The 20,194-nt window shown below is 44.2% G+C and overlaps 1 protein-coding gene and 1 long non-coding RNA gene across 3 annotated transcripts; one reads left to right on the forward strand and one right to left on the reverse strand.

Annotated features, from left to right (window-relative positions):
• Nucleotides 1-3,099: 3,099 nt before the first annotated feature.
• LOC125709600 (uncharacterized) lies at nucleotides 3,100-8,179 on the reverse strand. Of its 2 annotated transcripts, XR_007382761.1 has the most exons (3): nucleotides 7,040-8,179; nucleotides 5,378-5,549; nucleotides 3,100-5,261 (listed from the first exon to the last, which is right to left on the reverse strand). It is a non-coding gene; the product is annotated as an uncharacterized LOC125709600 (long non-coding RNA). The 2 variants fall into 2 exon arrangements; XR_007382760.1 differs by having other exon boundaries at nucleotides 3,100-5,549.
• Nucleotides 8,180-14,670: 6,491 nt separating this feature from the next.
• LOC125710362 (uncharacterized) lies at nucleotides 14,671-15,072 on the forward strand. Its single transcript, XM_048979986.1, has one exon. The coding sequence runs from the start codon at nucleotides 14,671-14,673 to the stop codon at nucleotides 15,070-15,072; it is 402 nt and encodes a 133-aa protein (XP_048835943.1).
• Nucleotides 15,073-20,194: the final 5,122 nt, after the last annotated feature.

The following is a 20,194-nucleotide window of genomic DNA, read 5'->3' on the forward strand; positions in this document are numbered from 1 at the left end:
ATGAAATGTGAAAAAAGGTCATTTTAAAGTGCCCAATGTGTTCAGCTTGAACAAAGAAATGTAATTTAAGCGCTATTCCAATGTTAGAAGCTAACGCAAGAGTAGATCAGGCCCCTGTCTGTAACTGTCACTAGTGATCGGTGTCCTTTGACAATTACGCCCCTATCTTGCCTGAGTTAGAGGCTACAAAGGGTAATATACACTTGCAGTGAGAAGCCATGATCATGTGACTCGCTCCTGTGAGATCGTCCCCAGAGGGTATCAGGCAAATGCTGCGGTTTAATATAAACATGCCTGACGGAGGCTGATGGGATATTACCGTCCTCACCCTGAAATGAGAATCACTGAGTCATGAGTAAAACGTGAACATTTATTAAACGGAGCTAAACACTGACAAACAATAGCGAAAATAACCTGCTCATGTGAAGGAGAATGAGCAGGTAAGCAGGAGTGAGACAAGCTCTGGAGAGAGCAGTTTGAGAAAAAAAAAACATCACGATTCACAGCCACTATTGTTACACGCAGCCACGCATGCCACTGAAAGACATGCCCAAGCAAGATCTATTGCAACTACACGTTTACAGCAAGCATGTGACATGTACTCACTATATGCACAAAAATCCTAGGTATTCAATTGACCTCTTTGAGAGGCGCCATTTTTTCAGTCTGTGAACTACCATTCAAGTTACCTGATTATGTAAATATATAAGATTTTCAACTTCTTTTCTAATCTTCTAGTGCAGGGTCATGTGGGCAGGGAGTTTAATGTAGGAAATACTGGATAGGCTGGGGTCATCCTGAATGGGATGTGAGTCTATCACAGGGCACACAGCAACACAGCAGGAACATGCAAACATCACACACACAGCAGGGTACAGCCGTTAAAACCCTAACCTTCAAGGCTAAAGGTGTTTGGACGCATCAACCGAAACTTGAGCTAAAACAATCTGGATTGATTTCTGACCACAGAAAACACTACAACCTTCTTAAAGATTAAAGAGCAGTTGTTGGGAGAAGCACCACAGGAGTAATGGTCATATGATCACGCAGTGACAGCGAGAAGGCGGGACATCCAGGAATTCCACACTCTGAGGAATGAGGCTGTAGCAGGTAAGGCGCATTTCCTGTCTGTGGGAGGTCTGCCCTAGACACATGCGATGACATTCCACACGCAAGTGGTCTACAACTGTGACAGGCCTTCACAAGCTGCAAGACTTGGCATTAGGCGTAACATTCCTATTACGCTCAGTCCTCTGGGTGGTATTAAAAGCTTCAAATGGTCCCGCATGAGGGGTGGCACTGTGGCTCAGTGCCTCACACCTCCAAGGCTGGGGGGGGGGGGGGTCAAATGTCCCAGTCTGTGTGTGTGACTGTGTGTGCACCAAGTTCGTATGATCTCTCTGTGTTGTGTGGCGTTACCCTTGGTACACCACATTCATAATACTGAAATAAGACATGCAGTTAGGCTAACTGGTATTTATAAACTGCCTCTAATATGAGGTCATATATGCTTGTCCATGTCTTACAATGTACTGGCACCCTGTCGGGGGTGTTCCCATGCCCGGTGGCCTGTGCTGCTTTGGTGATGCAACACCAGTGACTGGATGGAGAGTAACGATATGATTGCTACTTCTTTAGCACTTGGCACGTTCAGTGATACCAGTGTTGAAACTCACACCAGCCAATCACATCGTGCTTTACAGAGGCAGCCACAACCCCCCCAGCAGGTCCAGCACCCAGCCAAAAACTGATCTGAGAAAATGCACCACATGGCAACTGTAGCAGTGCATCTTGAAAGCTGTCACCAAATATCCACCACAGAAAATACAGCGGCAGGAAAATTCTGGGTCCAAATTTATGGCTGTAACAATATCGTTACATGTGACAGTAAGCAAGCCAACTTTAGAAAGCGAGGACAGTGCGGCCAGACAGAGGCGGGAGTGTGGAAGGGTTAGGGGTCCGATGTGGACATGGACTTCAGCTGTTCCAGCAGACAGGTGCACGTTTCTGGAGCATTTGTGACAGCTTAGGACTCCCGGCCCGCCTCCAGTGGAACAAACCGCTTAGTCTCTGAAGATCCGAAGACGAGGCGCTCACTTGATGTTGGCAGTGAGAAATGCAAACACTTGCAGTGCTGATTACCGAAGCTGTTCCTGCACAGGGCTGCAGCTCCATGCCGAAAACCTCGAGGGAATGCGAGGAATTCCCAGTGGGAACAGAGGGCACTTATTGGGGAGAGTGGCATGGCGATGACTTGGGCCACCCAGGAGCTTACTCATAAAACGCGATGCTTGGCATGAGTCAGTTCTGCTGCACTCCTGCAGTGTTTAACGCCCCGGCATCCAAAAGAACCACGCCGGTTTCGGAAAAACCGGCAAAACACATGGAGGAGGCAACTTTCCCCCAGTGGCGTAGCCTTGGTACATTAAAACACTAAAATAAAGAGAAATAACTAGCTTCCGGTGTGCTCTGCAGGGACCTTGTCTTTTTTTCCCACTCATCAGATGTAGAGCTGTGACTTGGTACAAAAAGTAGGGTGTACAAATAACATAAGGTACAAAAGTAGGGTATATAAATCATATAAGGTAGAAAAGTAGGGTGTACAAATAACATAAGGTACAAAAGTAGGGTGTATAAATCATATAAAGTAGAAAAGTAGGGTGTATAAATAATATAAGGTACCAAAGTAGGGTGTATAAGCAATATAAGGTACACAAAGTAGGGTGTACAAATAATATTAGGTACAAAAGTAGGGTATATAAGTAATATAAGGTACCAAAGTAGAGTGTATAAGCAATATAAGGTACACAAAGTAGGGTGTACAAATAATATTAGGTACAAAAGTATGGGTATAGAAGTCACTTCTTATGGGAGAGTTTTCTCAGATCCCCTGCTTTGGGAGAGAGGCACAGAATACCTTTTAAAATTGGACACTGATTTTTGGATTAAAGCATAATAGTGGAAGAATGAAATTAATAAATAATCACTGCTGAACAGTTTCACAAAGTCATTTGCAGAAAGTCAGGTTGGGTAAAATGACATTGCAGTTGATTCAATATTGTGTACAATACAGAGGAAAAAAAATCAAACACAAGTTGATTCGAAATAACGCATGCTACTTTTTAATGAACAACACTTCCTCTCCACCGGAATGTCCAGTATATTCATTCCCACACAGTGAAATAATTGCTCAGCTCATAAAAACAACCTGTTCACCCCCCCCCCCCCACTATAAACTGCTCTAACAGGATGAAATGCACATCTTGGGCCACCACCAGCCCTGATTTGCATGCTTTTTAAAGCTGGCATCTGCAGGCTTTTCGCTGAATCACAATCTGAAATGCGCCAAAGCCGCTTCCAGAGACAGGCCTTTGGCAAAGACGGCCGTGGTGTTGCGATTTTGAAGCATGCGGTGTACATTAGCCCAGAACCACCCTGGAACAGGCCTTGCCTTCTCTCTGTTGTGCTGTCATACTAATACATCTCTGAGTTACGAAGCAAGAGAGTGAAGCATTTCAGGCCTAACTGCCCTGTGATCTGCCTTCTCTGTTGGGAAAGCCGTTGCCAAGTGTTAAGAAATCATGGCACTCATTTACTTTCACACAGACGCAAACTACACCCCACCGTGTAAGAGGGCATGTAAATTCATCATCAGAAACACTGTACATATATGTGAGTGCCCACGCAGGGACAGAATAACACGAGGCACATACAAAACATACATGTACACGTCTTCTCGATTTGTGCATGATATATAAAATTTAAAAAATATATAGATTTGTGCATCATGTGCGTATGCATGACTATGAAATATTTATGATTCATATATAAATACTATATATAACCTATTATATTTGTTCTTCCAACCACTATGCCAGCACAGGGTCACAGGAGCCTGGAGCTTATCTCAGGAACATAAGGCAGAAGATCCCAGGAGAGACCTGGAAGGGAAGACAGTGAAAAGCAGGGTATACACACACACACACACACACACGCACGCACGCACGCACACACACACACACACACACACACACAGAGGTTTGTAATTATATCTTTGTGGGGACTCTCCATTCATTTCTATAGGGAAAACTCTAATCCCAACTTGACGACCTTAACCCCTACCCAGACTTAACCTTAACCATAAGTAACCAAACTAAATACAAGTCTTTTAGTTTTTGACTGCAGTCACAGATTTTTTATAAAATTCAGTTTCTATTGTGGGGCCCAAAAAGGTGGTCCCTTAAACATGCAAATAACAGGTTTTTATCAAATTGTGGAGACATTTGATGCCCACAAAGTAACACGGCATGTTTCATGTATTCATCATTTATTGACCTATAATATGCGGTGGACTTAAATTTTGCGATGATATGATTCCTTTACACTGCTGGTTATGTTTCCTAACAGGCTCTATGTACAGTATTTGTGTACTTTTCCCTCTCAAGGCTGTTTCGCTGCTTAAAACTTTTTTTAAGTAGCGTTTGAAAATGAAAAAAAAAACAACAAAACAAAACAGAGATAAGTCATGGAAAGTCATGCTTTATTAAATCTAAATTAATCCGTTTCGAAAAGCTGAACCAGCCCCAGTCTAGTTGTCCCTGTCTCAGTGTAATAATACGTCTCTCCTGATTTCAGACTGTAACCTGGACTGATTTCACTGTCTCTGTGAGTCTCTGTTTTAGTAAACAGAAGGTGGGTCAGCCCACCTACGAAACGCATTCCTTTAAACTGAGAGTTCGTATAGATAGGACGCTTCTGGGCATCAGATGGGGCTAAAAAGGCAGGAGCATCCTGACCTCCGAAAACTGGCCTGCATGCCCGTTACTCATCTGAAATTATGGTGATGGTCAGGCATGGGAACTCAGGATCACCTTATGTGGCCAATCTTCAAGGACTTGATGTTAATCTTATGAAGGGGAAAACTGACAAAGCAAAACTAATTAAACCAATTAAAACCGATAAAAGAAATCAAATTAAAGGTGGATTAAAAGAATGAACGTGTGAGAATGTTCTTTTATTAAGGATATAAGCCGAAGTGGAGCTTAGTCACCCTGTTGGTGCAGATTTTGGGATGGCAGACTTCGCTTATCCCTGTGTTTACGTGGGTTATCTTCCTCCCGCGGTCCACAAATACAACAAGGGCAGCGTGGGTGTCCATGGGTGGGTGCGTACGGCAGTGGGGTGGGTGGTGGGGGGAAGAGCACTAACCAAGACAGGGATTTCTTAATCCAACTCGCCTCTCCCAGCTCAGGAACATAAGCCTATTAGGTCCGGATACGGAGCAAATCAGAGATGTTCAGTGAGTGGATGTTATAGTAAGTCGAGAGTGGGAGCGATAGTAAATATATTGAGGGAGGATATAGAGGAGAGCAATTACCGATGCTGGGGTCTGCAGAGCGAGACAAGGAAAGCAGGCAGGACTGCAAGCGGCTAACAGCACGGCCGGATCGATACGGGGGCCGACTCGTTGGCTGGAACAGGATCCGGCTGGCTTTGGCACCACCGGCAGGCTGCTCAGCGGCGCGGTGACGACTCCAGGGAGACGGCCGCTTTTTAGAGAAACAAGCCAAATGGGGGATTGAAAGGCTACACGCAGGCCACGGTTACATCAGAACCAGTAATTAAAAGACATATTAAATTAAATCACATAAATTACATGAACACATTCAATATACATATGAACATTCTGGAATTTTAATAACCAAGCCGGTGCCGTTTGTGGAGAAAGCAGGACAGAAACAGGATTAACTGGCAACACTTTACTCGATGGAGCACAAATACTTAGTAATAACTCAGTTACTCCTGAAGTACACATCATGAACAAATAAAGTAGCTAATAGAGATAAAACACGTCGCACTTCATTACTGATGAACAAATAGGAGATTAGTGTTTCACTTGTGTTATTCATTACTTCTTCCTTCAGTAGTTCACAAAGGTTTGCAGAACTAACAGATACAGTAACAAATATAGTAACTGCTTGAGATAAAAGATGTCAATTCTTTAATGATGAATGAACATGAGATCAGTATGTAACTAAGACTTACTTTGTGGTTAATTAGTACAGCAGTAATAGCATAATGCTACATTATTTGTGCCACCCTCAAGACAAGGTAATTTCGCATGAAGAGCTATAAAAATGGGTTAAGCAGCTAAGCTAACACCGTAACGCGGCATCATGCCCGAGGGTGGTCTTGTGTCACCAGTGCTCTTTGTCCCTGTGACGTATGCACAGTGCACACACAGTGTCACAGGCCCTTGTTCAAGGGTCACCCTTTGCACCCCCCTCCCCACATGTCACAGACCCAACATGGCTGCCCCCCGTTCTGTTCTGTTGTTTGTAATTAACCCCTCAACCCCAGTGTAAAGGGCCAATTCTCTGTCAACGAAGAGACCGCTAAATATATCCCATAATGTCCGGCTGACATGGACAGCCATTACTGTTTGGTGGGGAGAGTACAGAGTTAAACTATTCAATTTGACAGAATTTAATAAACAAAATTTTTTCAACACTTTACAACAAGACCATGCTAACAAAGGGTTTATGAATGGTTTATAATCAGGTTATTGATTAAGTTGAAAATCATGAATAGACGATTATAAACAAGTTATAACACACTGTTTTTTATTATTAATGAGTTACTACCATTTAGAAGTGGGAAAAGGAAGCCTGGTACAAAAAAAATCGAACTATTTATAGCTGTATTAGACTTGCACATAGAAATGAATAACTTCTGTTGTGTAACTTGCTCCAAGTTAAACCGAGATGAAACAGTAGCAGAATCCTACATGTCACGCTGCACATGGTCAGAACCAATGCAGGCTGATACCTTGATTCAAACCTCTAGCTGTGGGTAAATACCCACTTTCCTCAATAAAACAGCAAAGGATTCATTTTATGCGATTGTAGTGGTCAAAACGCACCTCTGAAACAAACCTTCATTAACTTGAACACGGTTTCCTTTTCTAAGAGTGGAATGAATCCATTATGTTTTCAGTGGGGAAACCAGGGGCGTGCACACGTGGCTGTTAGGGACTTACCTGACAGCAAAGTGCACAGGCTTCGCTGCACCCCTTAAACCGCAGACTCAGATTCGCAGAGCGGCAAAACGTTTAGTGAAGTGCGGCTCGGCGTGCCGTGCCCGCAGCTCCACCGTGCAGGGGCAGATCAAGAAATCGCCCTAAGTGCCTGTGACAGGCTCCAGTACCGCAATAAACATCTGCTGAGCTCCGCACCGTGGGCTCTGCCGGGGAGCCGCTGGAGGAGAACGGACAGGCCTGGGATTAATTGAGAAATTTGAGTTATAGGGCTGCTCCTGCCGGCCCCTCCTGGGAAGACTGTAGCTATTCACGGAACTGATCTGGTCAGGCTGTTTTAATCGTGCATCGGGAACAAAGACTGCTTCCATGGAAATAGCTTTCAGTCATGATCTATGAGCAGAAAGGTGTGAAGTGAAATAAGCATTATTCATATACTTGAAAATAAGTCCTTTTTAGTCATATTTTCTTCCTGAAGCAGATTTTTTTTTTAAAATAAAAATCTGTTTATATAGCTTATCTACCGGAACTGCGGAAGTCACATGACTAAATATAACCACAACATAACGAAGAACTCTTCATTAAGTAAATAACAAACATAGCGTTTCAATCCCTCTATTTTCATGAATTATGAAAAGTGTACAAAGCAGAAATCTGCGACTTGTGCAAAACAAAAACCGAAAAAAAACCCCACCAAATTAAAAAAACAATAGTTTTGGTGAGACTAAGCGCAGAGGCGACAGCGGGAGCTGGGTGGAGTCGTGTGTGCCTCGCCCTTGCGGAGCGGCTTCGCGGGGCACTGATTACCGCCCTGGGCTACCAAACAGCACCCTGACGCCGCCCAGGGGAAGTGATGTCGACTTGCGCATAAGCGCGGCTTGATAGCTGGTGAAATATGAGAACAACGGGAGCGGGAACGGAAAGAAAGCAATATGAGTAAACCAGTCAGGATATAAATATTAAAATCATGCTCTTCATTTAAGATGTCAAAGCGGGAGCAGGGGTGACACTCCAGGCCGCTGCTGCTTTTCCTATGAAGGGTGAATTCATCTCGCCATCTGGTGGCCATTTCCAGACGTTGCGGGGCGCAAGTCCACATAATTGAGTGAACATAGGCTATGTTAAAATTTGTCTGTAAACCGCATCCAGTTGCATCTGCTTTTTGTTTCGCTCGGGTTGCAGCTTAATGTCTGAGTATACGACACGATATTAGAGAAGAGCGTGCTAACGGCTAACTGCAAAACAGCCTTGCTCTGCTGACCTCATAAGCTGGCCTGTCCTCAAAATAAACGATGTTCAGCGGCCGAGTCGCTGTGTCGCCTTGAGACACAGAGCCACGCGACGCCCAAGGTCATGGTGCATTGTCCAATATTCTTTATGAATAAATGCACCCAGCACATCCCAGGGATGTGGAAACCCAGCTGTACTGCACCACTTCCTCGAAAAACGTCGGGTCTTTGGCTGGGCATCTCCGGGGCTGATGTACCTGTGCGTGTCAGAGGAAGCTAATTGACTGCAGCTTCACAGAAGCAGCAGTTCCACCTGGCTGGAGACCAGCAGCCTGGTAACTTGGGCTGCACAGACTGTCAGCGTTAATCAAGTCCTGTCTCTTAACAGCACCGCTGTTATCAATGGGCTACAGATTAATATTACGGCTGAAACAGATGATAAATCCTTTGTACATAATTAGTGCACAGCAAGGTTACAGCTGACGTGATTTTTTTTTTTAATCTTAATTAAGGGGGAAATTTGTTCCATTAATTTAATTTAGTGTGCATGACTGGGCCACAGCTTAACAAAGTTAATCTTAGACCTGTCAGTATGGCAGAGATCCTTCATGGAAACATTATCAGATTCATCCACAGTGCTGAGCTTGCAAGCTCGTCTTTTGGCCCAGTGTGGGACAGGGCTGACTGAGTGCACGGTGACTCCATGACGGTGTGTGTGTGTGTGTGTGTATTGGGGCAAATATTTATGGCACTTGGCAGCTCCCACTTTTCTGACACTTACAACTGGAGCTGGTTCTCCACAAGCACAAAGATGCATTATGGGATATGGGTGCAATTAGATGAACACTGTACTGATGGCAAATTCGACACTCGGGTTTGCGCTGTTTTGAAACCTTCTGATTTCAGCTCGGCTCTTCAACTCCACTTTGAAATGGCAGGCACGCAGGCAACCTTCTGATTGGTTTGTTGGTGTGTCAGAGATTAATATATAGATACATAGTAGGAATGGCAATTTCAAAACATTTCAAAACAGTGTCCCGAGTGCCCGAGATAATACTGTTATTATATATCCTTCTGATGTGCCGATGGTTTCTGTCAGAAGATTCTGAGAGTGCTGTTTCAAAACATTTGTTTCAAATGTTTTTGAAATGTCTCGGATATTTCAAAATTGCCATCCCTAGACGACTGAATAAAAAAAAATATATATATATATATATATATATATATATATATATATAAATATATATATATATATATATATATATATATATATATATGGTGCCAAAATTAGAAACAGTTATAATGTGGATTCTAACACTAACCACGGAGCTCAGGGTGCAAGCAAAACACCCATATTCTTGGATGAATAACATTTTTCTGTATGTCTGGTTATCCGTCTACCATTAAGCCACCAAGCCTCACCGTCACATTGAGGCCGGCAGAGATCAGCATGTGTGGGGAACGTATTTAGCTTGCGTTTAGCCTGCCATCTGTGATGGCCGTAGCTTGGGGGACGGGCCCAGCGATACACCCAGGTTCAGTGGCGTGAGCATGACTGACAGAGTGCATGCCGTTTCAATATTAATCTGGGGCTAATTACACAGCAGGCCAGCTGGAGACAAAGAAAGCTGAGAAGAGAACGACACACAAACAAAAGGCCTATAAGAGGGTCCTCCGCCACCTCCGGCACGACGAAGCATCCTGCACTGTTGTACCAGCACTGATTCCTGACCTGCTGAATGTCCTGCATTTTTACATGTCTTTTTTACACACATATCAGGCTTTAAGGTGTTTATCGGAATTCCCCCTTCAACCAGCAAACTAGCGTTTTCTCTGAACGTGCTATTCTTTTCTAAATTGACACTCATTATTGGTGACTGCTCTGGACACTAATTCGCATGTACACAGGTAAGAAGCAAGAACATTTGGAATGACGTTGTTCGGCTCCATTAACTGCTGATTTCTGGAGATGTGACTAGCAGCCAGACTCATTTTGAGATGGAGGAGAAGGAGATCCCCTTCCCTCGTTACCCCTGGGTATGTTCCTTGTTGATTGTCCTCCATCTACTGGACAAAAGCAGAACTGCATGTGAAAAAGCCAAAGTCAACTTATTGTACCGCCTTTTTAGGGATGCAAACGTTATATAAATTATTTCGACCAACATATATTTTCCCATTCTTCCTTACAGCATATCACGCATTTTCACCAACATCCTATAATAATTTCTTTTTGCATTTTATTTTGCATAAAGTACAATCCCTTTATTTTAATAAGAACAATTTACCTTTATAAAAGTTGGGATTTACTATTTCAAAAGAATTTTGCAAAATGAGCTTTTCTTCTGCACCACTCCGGCGCCATTGTAAAAAAAATAGCACGTTATTTATTTTCTGGTGTATGGCTCCCTCTGCTGGTAACAACTACCTGTGTAATAACGAAACCCTGAGTGCCATACAATGCACGACACTGAAATGTATTTCATCATCCAGGTGACCCCGTACTGCTAGAATATGAGAAGATTGTTATGTTTTTCAGGATATTTATTTTGTGTACTGTGTACTCTTTAAATCTCTTTGAACTACATCGACTTCTTTGAACTACGTTATGGTGTCAGTGCGGCTTGACAGTTCGGCACTGTACAGTGGATATAAAAAGTCAACACACCCCTGCCAACATGGTTGGTTTCTGCGTGATAATAATAATAAAAAAAAAAACAAGACAAATGATGTCAGAGCTTATTCCACCTTTATTGCAAAATGTCAAGCAATAAAAAGAAGGTGAAAACAAATCAGAAACTTTAGTGAAAAGGGTGGGGGGGGGATATAACCCCTCAACTAATACATTTAGATTTTATTACAGCACTCAGTCTTTTCAGGTAAGTGTATCAGTTTGGAACATCTGGACTTGACAATATTTGCCCACTCTTCCTTGCAAAAGTGCTCAAATCTGTCACATTGCAAGGGTGCCTCTTCTGCACAGCCCACCTCAAGTCACCCCAGAGATTTTCAATGTCTGGAATCAGGCCTTTGACTCGGGACTCAGACATCGATTCTCTTTTGCTGAAGCCATTCCTTTTTTATTTAGACATATGCTTTGTGTCACACCTTCGAGTCTCCGCCTGGGTCACATGTGTGTGGAGTTTGCATGTTCTCCCCATGTCGTCGTGGGGTTTCCTCCAGGTACTCCGGTTTCCCCCCACAGTCCACAAACATGCTGAGGCTAATTGGACTTGATAAATTGCCTGTAGGAGTGTGAGTGAATGGTGTGTGAGCGTGCCCGGCGATGGGCTGGCCCCCCAACCTGGGTTGTTCCCTGCCTCGACCCAGTAGGATAAGCGGTTTGGAAAATGGATGGATGCCTTGTGTCGTTGTCATGCAGATGAAACTCCTCTTCATCTTCCTAGCTTCTTAGCAGATGCTCGGGAAACGGTAAAAAGTGTGACACTGGGCGCACCATCAGAACATCAACTGGGGACTATGAGCAAGAAGTGGAAAGTTCAGGTCCAGAAGTAAAACTCCAGTCCAGCCAGCGGTTAGTGTGTAATATACAAGATAACAAACGATGTACGTAAAGAAGGAGCGAGATCCATGAGTGTTTCACTATTCCAGAATTAACTTTGAGCAGTACTTTCTTGGCTCCTTCCCAGCTTTTGCGTGAGAAAAGCACTCACTGTTCATAACAGGAACACCGATTCAAAGGTGAAATATGTCATATGATTGTCACATCTTACATATGCAAAATATATAACCTAATTAACACACCAAAGCAACCAAAATTAAGACCAAAAATAAAATAACCTATTTGTTGAAAGTATAAAGATAGTCAAAATGTGGTATCGTTTCTTGTAAAAAAAGCTCAATAACGAGCAGTAGTAGGAAAAGGAAGGAATGCTTCTCAAACAAAGCCTTGAAAACAATTACTGAAATATATTTTAATAAAATGATTACTGCAATGATACTACACACAAAAACAGCACAGCAGCACTCAGGGTAGAATCTTAGAGCTAACAAGGACTCTAGTCACATCTTCCACATGCCCAAGGCCCCCTCTACAGCAGTGTGTGTCTTTGGCGTGTGATGTTATACTTTTCTTCAGCCACAGTTTGGAGATTCAGTCCCGGAGCCAGCAGGTATTGGCTAAGAGGATGCCTGCTGTCTCCCAATAACCAGCCACCAGCAAACACACCACCCTTTGCCATCTGACACTCCAAAGCTGGAGCAGATATAAGCATCATGTTTGCTCCCAGGCCACTTGGCGACAAAGTCTGTAAAATGTCCTTGATGGTTGCATATCACCTGGACATTTAAGCCTAGTGCCAAGAACTGTTTTTGACCGGAGTAGGCCAGACTCAAGAGGCTGCGAGTATGAAGAGGGTTGAGTGTTCCATCCACTGCACCTACAGGGCAGGTTATGCCTGCTATAGCATGAAAACAAATTTTTGTGTCATGTGAGGCATCCACTCCTGCTGGAAATTGTATGTAGTTGTGCACACAGTGCAATAGAAATGTGATCAATGCATGCACAGTCTCAGGACACAGCAGCCTTGATGAGGCCATGAACATCATTAACACCCCACACTGCACCACGATCTCTCCGATCCTCCAGCACTGCTCGACTGGTCCCACCACCCCTCAAGGCACAAGGAAGACACACATCTCAGCTCTTCTCTGTCCTGGTCCCTAGTTGGTGGAATGAACTCCCCCTTGATGTCCGAACAGCTGAATCCTTGACTGTCTTCAAGCGACAACTGAAAACATTCCTTTTTCAGAAATACCTGAAGTACTACTTCTGTATTCTTACTCTAAGCTCTTTTCCTTGTGTGTGTATAAAAAAAAAAAAAAAAAGTTTTGGACTTTCCCAACAGAGTATTCAGATAGATGGTATTCATAGCATGGGTCCTTATTGAGCTAGTATCGGAAAAAATCATTGCAGAGTCATAAAGCACTTATGCAAGTTGCTCTGGCTAAGGCCGTCTGCCAAATACTGTAAATGTAAATGTAAATTAACGGTCTGCTGGAGTCAACTGGTGGCGCAGAAGCAGAGAGATGTCAGAAGCTGCAAGATGCACCGAGGGCAAAAATCTGGCGTGTTCCTCTTCTCAATTTATCCTGCACCAGACCAAGGAGGCTCATTGTTTCACCCCAGGTCAGCCTGTATTTCTCCATGAAATGTTCAATACTGAGATGGTCCAGATGGTTCCTGACCACACGCATAACAACAGCTAGACAAGGAACTTGGCTTCTTTGGTTCTTGCAATTCTCTGCCACTACTGGTAGTGAGGGATGATTCACCTTTCCAGTTTAAAGAAGGCATATACGTAACGGATTTCTGTTCTATTATGCATTGCAAGAATAACACAAAATGTAATTTCTAACAGTATTTATTTACTGCTTGTGAATATCTATGAACAAGATTACAGCACAATCGACTTCTACTGTACTTAATATTATTATGGATTGACAGACAATGCAATGCAGTTTTTTAGATATAGTGACGAGTGAAGTTTTTATTGCAAACAAAACTGCAATTGAAATAACTTTTTTAAATTAAGTTACATTATATACATTAGAGTACACTGCACAACAAAGTTTTTGCTTCTTGAACATTGTTGGGTGTTCCTTATAGATTTTTGGTTTGCTGATCAAGAAAATCACATCCTAAGTTGCCCATCACATACCGTTTCATGGAAATCTTCAGTTTTGTCATGTATTTTTCTCATATTTGTGTCCAAAAATTGTAATTTCTGTAAGAGATCTATCAACAATGTTGTGTACAGTCTGAGAACGGAATCAGGCCATGCCTGGACAGGCCGGAGCCAGCTTGACGCTACCTCAGCAGGCTATAAAAGCGGCTTGCATACACAGATGCTGCTCATTGGGTTAATACAGAACTGTTAGTTCATATGTCATGCCCAGCTCATCCGATCCTCGTGTGTGCCACGCCCCCTCATCATCCACGTGTGCTTCCCCGATTGTGCTCAGCTGTTTCCTGTTATTTTCCGCTTGTCTTTCGTATGTCAGTGCACATCTTGCCCTGTCTGATGTCGGTCGTTGTGGTTATGTGCATCGCTATACATATATATATATACTATATATATCCCCCGTCAGTCCTATTAAACCCTTGTTTGCCCGTATTCTGCCTACCTGCCTCGTCCTTCGCCGCTGCCTTGGCCGGAGAAAGTGGCGGAGGAGACGGAAGGGGAGGCCAGCGGAAGACCAGACTATCCACCTGGGCGCCTGCTCTCTCTCCTCTGTCTTTCTCCCTGCCGAGTATCAGGAGGAACTCCTCCTGATCCAAGCACTGGTATGGCTCGCCCCTGATTTCGCTGCCGCAGAGCAGCCGCCGCCTCTAGCCACTATCGGGTAGCGCGCTTGGTGAATCAGGACGCCATTCTGAGAATCCCCATGACACTTACAGGGGCAGCGCCCATTTTTACAGCGCCTGATCTGCCTGTGTTTCCTGCATCCGCGGCGCCCCCTGCTGTTCCCAAGTTGGCGGCTGCAGCACTGCCCGAGGCACCGCCTCCGCCTGCTGCACCGCCCAAGCTGGAGGTCCCGGCGACACCCACTGCACCGCCCGAGCCACCACCTCCGCCCGAGCCCCCGCCTGCTGCTACATCCGAGGTCCCTCAGCCTCCGCCTGTGACTACTGCCCCTGTGGCCCAAGTCCCAGTCCCTGACCCGGAGCCAGTCCCCGAGGAGGTCCCGGAATTCCTAACCACCGTTCCTTCCTCCTTGGAGGTAAAGAAGCTCGAATGGGACCAACCAGGGACCTTGTTAATGACTCCTCTGCCCTCGCCCCCGTGAGGTCGACCCTGGCCACAGCCCCGCCTTTCAGTGTCCGGAAAGGGGAGAGCACACAGACGCAGGATTAGGGTCCCACCTGCCCTGCCCCCTGGCTCACCCTCACTCGTCTTGGCTGGGGCTCGGGGGGCGCCTACAGGTCCTGGGGCTCCGGTCCGGCTGTCACCTGCGGGTTCCCCCCCAACGTCTTGTCACTCTGCCTCGGTCCCACCTCCAACGCCTCGTCGGTCGCCTGCAGGTTCCCCCACTGCGGCTCCTCCGTCGCCTGTGGGTCCCCCCACTCCGGCGCGTCGCCTTGGCTGGCTGTGGCTATGCCGTCGCCTGCTGCAGCTCCCCCTCCCTGCCTTTGCCGGTGTCCCCTCCGGTTTCCTCCTCACCTCCCCTGGTGCCCCTTCCGACTCCCTCCTCGTCCCCTTTGTCTGTCCCCCGGCCTGCCTCTTCGGCCCCTCCGAGGTCCCCTCCTGCTCCGACCTCCCAGTCGCCTGCGGCCCCTCCAGCTACTGCATGTCGTGCCCCTTTGTCTCCCGGCCTTTCCTGTCTGGTTTTCCTTGCCCGCTCCTGGTCCCTCTGTACCTCCTGTCTCCACTCCTAGTCCCTCTGTTCACTCCTGGCCTTTTCGTTCCTCCGTTCTCTGTGTCTCCCTTCCTTATCTGCCTGTCTGCATTCCCTGTTCTGTGTCAGGTCCTGTCCTGGCTTCTGCTGTTGTGCTTGTTTTGTCTGTCCGTTCTGTTCCCGGTTCCACGTTAATGGTCTTGTTCTTGCCTTCCAGGTTCCGTGTCCCCGGTCTAGTCTCGTCCGTCGCCTCACCTGAGGTGCGCCCAGAGTGTGCACCTTTGGGGGGGGGGGGGTTCTGTCACGCCCAGCTCATCCGATCCACGTGTGCTCCCCCGAATGTGCCCAGCTGTTTCCTGTTATTTTCGGCTTGTCTTTTTGTATATCAGTCCACGTTATGTGCATCGCTATACCCCCTGTCAGTCCTAATAAACCCTTGTTTGCCCTATTCCGCCTACCTGCCTCATCCTTCGCCACTGCCAGCCTACCCGTCCTCCGTGGGACCTGACAGTATATGTATTGTTTCAGAATATAGCATTGCCTCAGTAGCAATGTAACAAGTAAGGTAGATGCTATAGACATTTGCAGGACGACTGGTGTCAGTCGATATGTCTCCTCAGTGTCTTAATAGCTGCAAAACATTCTGCTTTATTTGCTGCGAATATGCGCTTGCGCCTCACAGATGCTCAATGATTGCTCTTGTGAAGAAAGCATATCATCTGTCCAGCTGTAAAATCAGTAATGAAGACAAGTAATGGGTGCCTCACATTTGTTGTGCGACATGTGCTGTCTGTCTGAGACCCTGCCTCAGAGGCACTCGAGAGACAATGTCGTTTGCAGACTTGCTATGACAAAGCCCGATGCTATGGCGAGAACAGAAGGACCATGTGACGGATTGTTATTTATGTTTGACTAATATGTCTGGTTTCTTTGCCAAAAACAAGTAGTCAATTGAATATCCTAATCTGCATTCAGCAATGAGACCCGTGACACATGATCACAGTCTTCCAATTCCGAAACCACCAGAGGAATGGACCTTAGATGCCAGATGAAGAAACTGCAATGCAGGGAACTGCCAGTGACACTGATCCGGATTTTGAACCGTGCTCATCCGGTGCAAATGACTTCTAATTATGTTGAATTTAATAGCATATGAGAAACATAAATGCGATTAAATACGTTATCGCTGGTAAAGAGTTAACCGTCTGTTCCTCAGAGTTCCTACGTGATGCAGCTAAACCAAAATTATATTTGTGCATAACCAACAGGCACCTGTCTCAATCAGCAAAAACTTTCCAGGAATCAAAACCTTTCAAAAAAATTGTTGTGCAATGTTTCCAGACGTGTAAGCCGGGGAAAATGCATTATTATTTATAGACTGACTATGCAAAATGTCATTTCTGTTTTTCTCAAAAACTGTAAATGCTAGAAAGTCAGAAACCAAAGACGGATTTGAATTCAGCAGCAAAAACCCCTTCAGGAACACCACCACTTATTATTTCAGAAGCAGAAAAAAAGTTAACATTTCTTGCCCAATGGTATAAAAATGGTATTGAATCTAAGTACTTCTTTTTGGTCATGCAAGTTTTAAATGTTGGTATCATGACAACAACATGAACTATCCGTCTCTGTTGTGTTTTTTTTTCTGCCTACACCCCCCCCCCCCCCCCCCCCGTCGGAGGACAACTTTATTTTTAATTAAAGGTACAGTGCAAAGATATTCAATTCCAGGGTGGCCACTCCGAACTCACCCCCTACTGTTGTGTACTACTCATTGGACTCACCATGACAACATGTTGTAAAGTTTTACAGCTATTTACTCTGAAAACTGACCTGTTGATTATGGTCTAAAGTCTGCAGTACCTCTTTCCTTGAAGGTTAGTGTCTTCTTTTAGTTCATTTATGTTTTTCTCATAACTGGATAAAGTTATATTAATGCTTAGTTTATCAAACCTTCATGTTCTGTTTTATGTCATATCAAGCGCAAATTCTGCATCCATGTCAGAACTCTTGAGAGATAACAAATTAATAATATTCACACTTTAACCAGGTGTCGTGCTGGGTTGGAATATTAGACAAACTCAATCTCAAGCACCAGTGGTGAGGTGACAGTCAATGGAGATTGTGTGGTAAAAACAATGAGATAGATGTCATATTCTAGATTTTTCGTATTGTGCACAAAGCAGACACTCGTCAACTTCCTTTTATAGGAGTGTGGCTGTTTGTGTGTGGTTCTGAAATAAAAATACTCATCGTACTGTATTATTTAGATATTATCAAACAATCAATATATTATATGCAATATAAATGTTTCAATGCCATAATACATTTACAGGTAACTTTAGTAGCACATACAACTTCACTAGACAGTGGAATAACAGGAATATTCCTTGCATTACTATGACTATAATGGGGATCAATCTACAAAAGCAGTACGTACCACAATCAATCAATACTTTTAACACAGGTTAGACTAACACTAACATGATTTGTCGATGAAATAACATCTTTTGATGGAAGCACCACATGACAGTAGGGCTGTATATAATGTGTTATTAACAATAACAGAACATAATAATGCTAACTGGAGTGATATGGATTGCTGTTAAGGCACGTGGCCAACGCATCACTATCACGCTAACAAACAATAGGTCTAACGAAAACAGCAAGTAACAGTTTTAACCCTTTCAACCCTATCCATTTCTGAGTGTTTTCCTATCCCTTTCTTAGCCTTATTACGAGGCATGTACATGAGGTAGCCACACATGCTTAATGTTTTTGTTTTCAGGGTATTCTGAGCAGCTCAGATATGTCATATTTTGATGACACTGTCTTGACATCATCCTTTTTATGAGGAAAAAAATACTTGTGCCTATTGAAATTTCTGAGCCATTCGTCTCATCCAATACAAAATTTGCAGGCATTACAAATTGTAAGGAAAAGTAGTAAAGATGTCGCAGTGTTCTTGGTTGATCATTTGAATACAGACGGTGTTAGCAATTCATAATCATGGGGGAAGTCAGGGACAGAATGGGGGGTCCAGTTGGTACCACTAGCGTGATAAGGAAGATAACTGAATTACAATGATCAGAAAGGATCCATCCTGTCCTGCCCCAGGTTCCTCACAGTCCAGGAGGTCACTCTTTTTATGTAAATTCACTCACAACATCTACACATAGCACATTGTTGGGGGGGGGGTCTTTTGGGGTATAAAGGGGGCTGAAAAACTGCCCTTAATTTGTATTTGAGCTGCCTTTCAATACCCAGTGTATTACATATTATTATTACATTATATTATTTTTACTTTTCAAAAAACCACCGTTTTGCTGAAACTGTGGAGACTCTGCAAGTGGATTCCTTACATCCTATTGGCGAGCCAGCCAGGAGAAGGGGCTAACAACTGAAAGAGTGACCTAGGAACTAATTGTGGCTGATATTTTCCTCAAGAAGAGAGAAGATTTCCTCATCTAAGAGAGAAGACTGACCAGAAAACTAAGAGGCATGTAGGAAAAGGAACATGAAATGTTCCAAGAAAAAGTAGAAGCATGCTAACATGTTACAGGCCTTGCTGGAAGGACAGCAAAAAATTAAGTGCAGACTGGCAGGTTCGCAGTCTGAGTGTGCTCAGTGTAGGAGTACAATCGGTGAATCGAGGGATAAAATAGAGTCTCGAACAGGAGAACTCCGCTAGTCGATCGGAGTGTCGGCTAGCTGCCGAAAACAGTATTGAACTGAGGCAACTGGTAGCTTTTCTTAGGCAGTGCCTAGAAGCAGCTTAGAAAGCTAATGCTTTCTTTAGAAAGGAAATAAAGAAGTTTCAGAATGCTTATGAGGCACTTTAGTCTAGAAGTGTTAAAGTGTGCTGGGTAAAGGATGCTGTTCTGAAAGGCAAATTAGAACAGGTTAAGGAACATGTTATTCTAACTTCAATCTTTGCTTTTGAGGATCTTTTTCGGCTTGCCTGATTGTTCTTTATGACTTGTCTTTCTTTGTTCAGTTTTCTCAGTTTCCTTTACTTTCACAATACAGGCCACTGATCTGTTCAGCTTATTTAAGTCTGAGTAATATTTGATCAGCTGGTTCATTTGTTCCATATTTTCATTGACTTTGATTGTAACTGTGACTGTGTTCTTGACTTATGGATCATTTTGAAGGCTTTCCTTGGATCGCACAGGCTGTTCCGGCCAGTCACACTCATTCAGCAGGAAATCTGGTCCATTCATCCATGTTCCTTCTTGTACCAAACTCCTTGCTTTCAGCCCTCTGCTGGCTTGATCGGCAGAATTTTCCTTTGTTATAACATACTTCCATTGTGATGGCTTAGTGGCTTCTCAGATCAATGAAATTCTGTTGACATAACTTTCAAAGTACATAAGCACTGTAATGCTGTCTGTCCAAAAAACAGATTGTTGCAGTGGAACTTGAAGTTCTTGATGTAACATCATGTCGATCTTCACTGAAACAATTACTGTCGTCAAGTCTCAGGACTGTGACCTGCTTGAGTGGAGTCACTCTATGGACTTCCCCATAAGGAAAGCAATATGTTTCTTGCCTTAGTTTTTCTGTAGCAGCA

This window comes from Brienomyrus brachyistius, chromosome 16 (assembly GCF_023856365.1).
Source record: "Brienomyrus brachyistius isolate T26 chromosome 16, BBRACH_0.4, whole genome shotgun sequence".
NCBI classification, from domain to species: Eukaryota; Metazoa; Chordata; class Actinopteri; order Osteoglossiformes; family Mormyridae; genus Brienomyrus; species Brienomyrus brachyistius.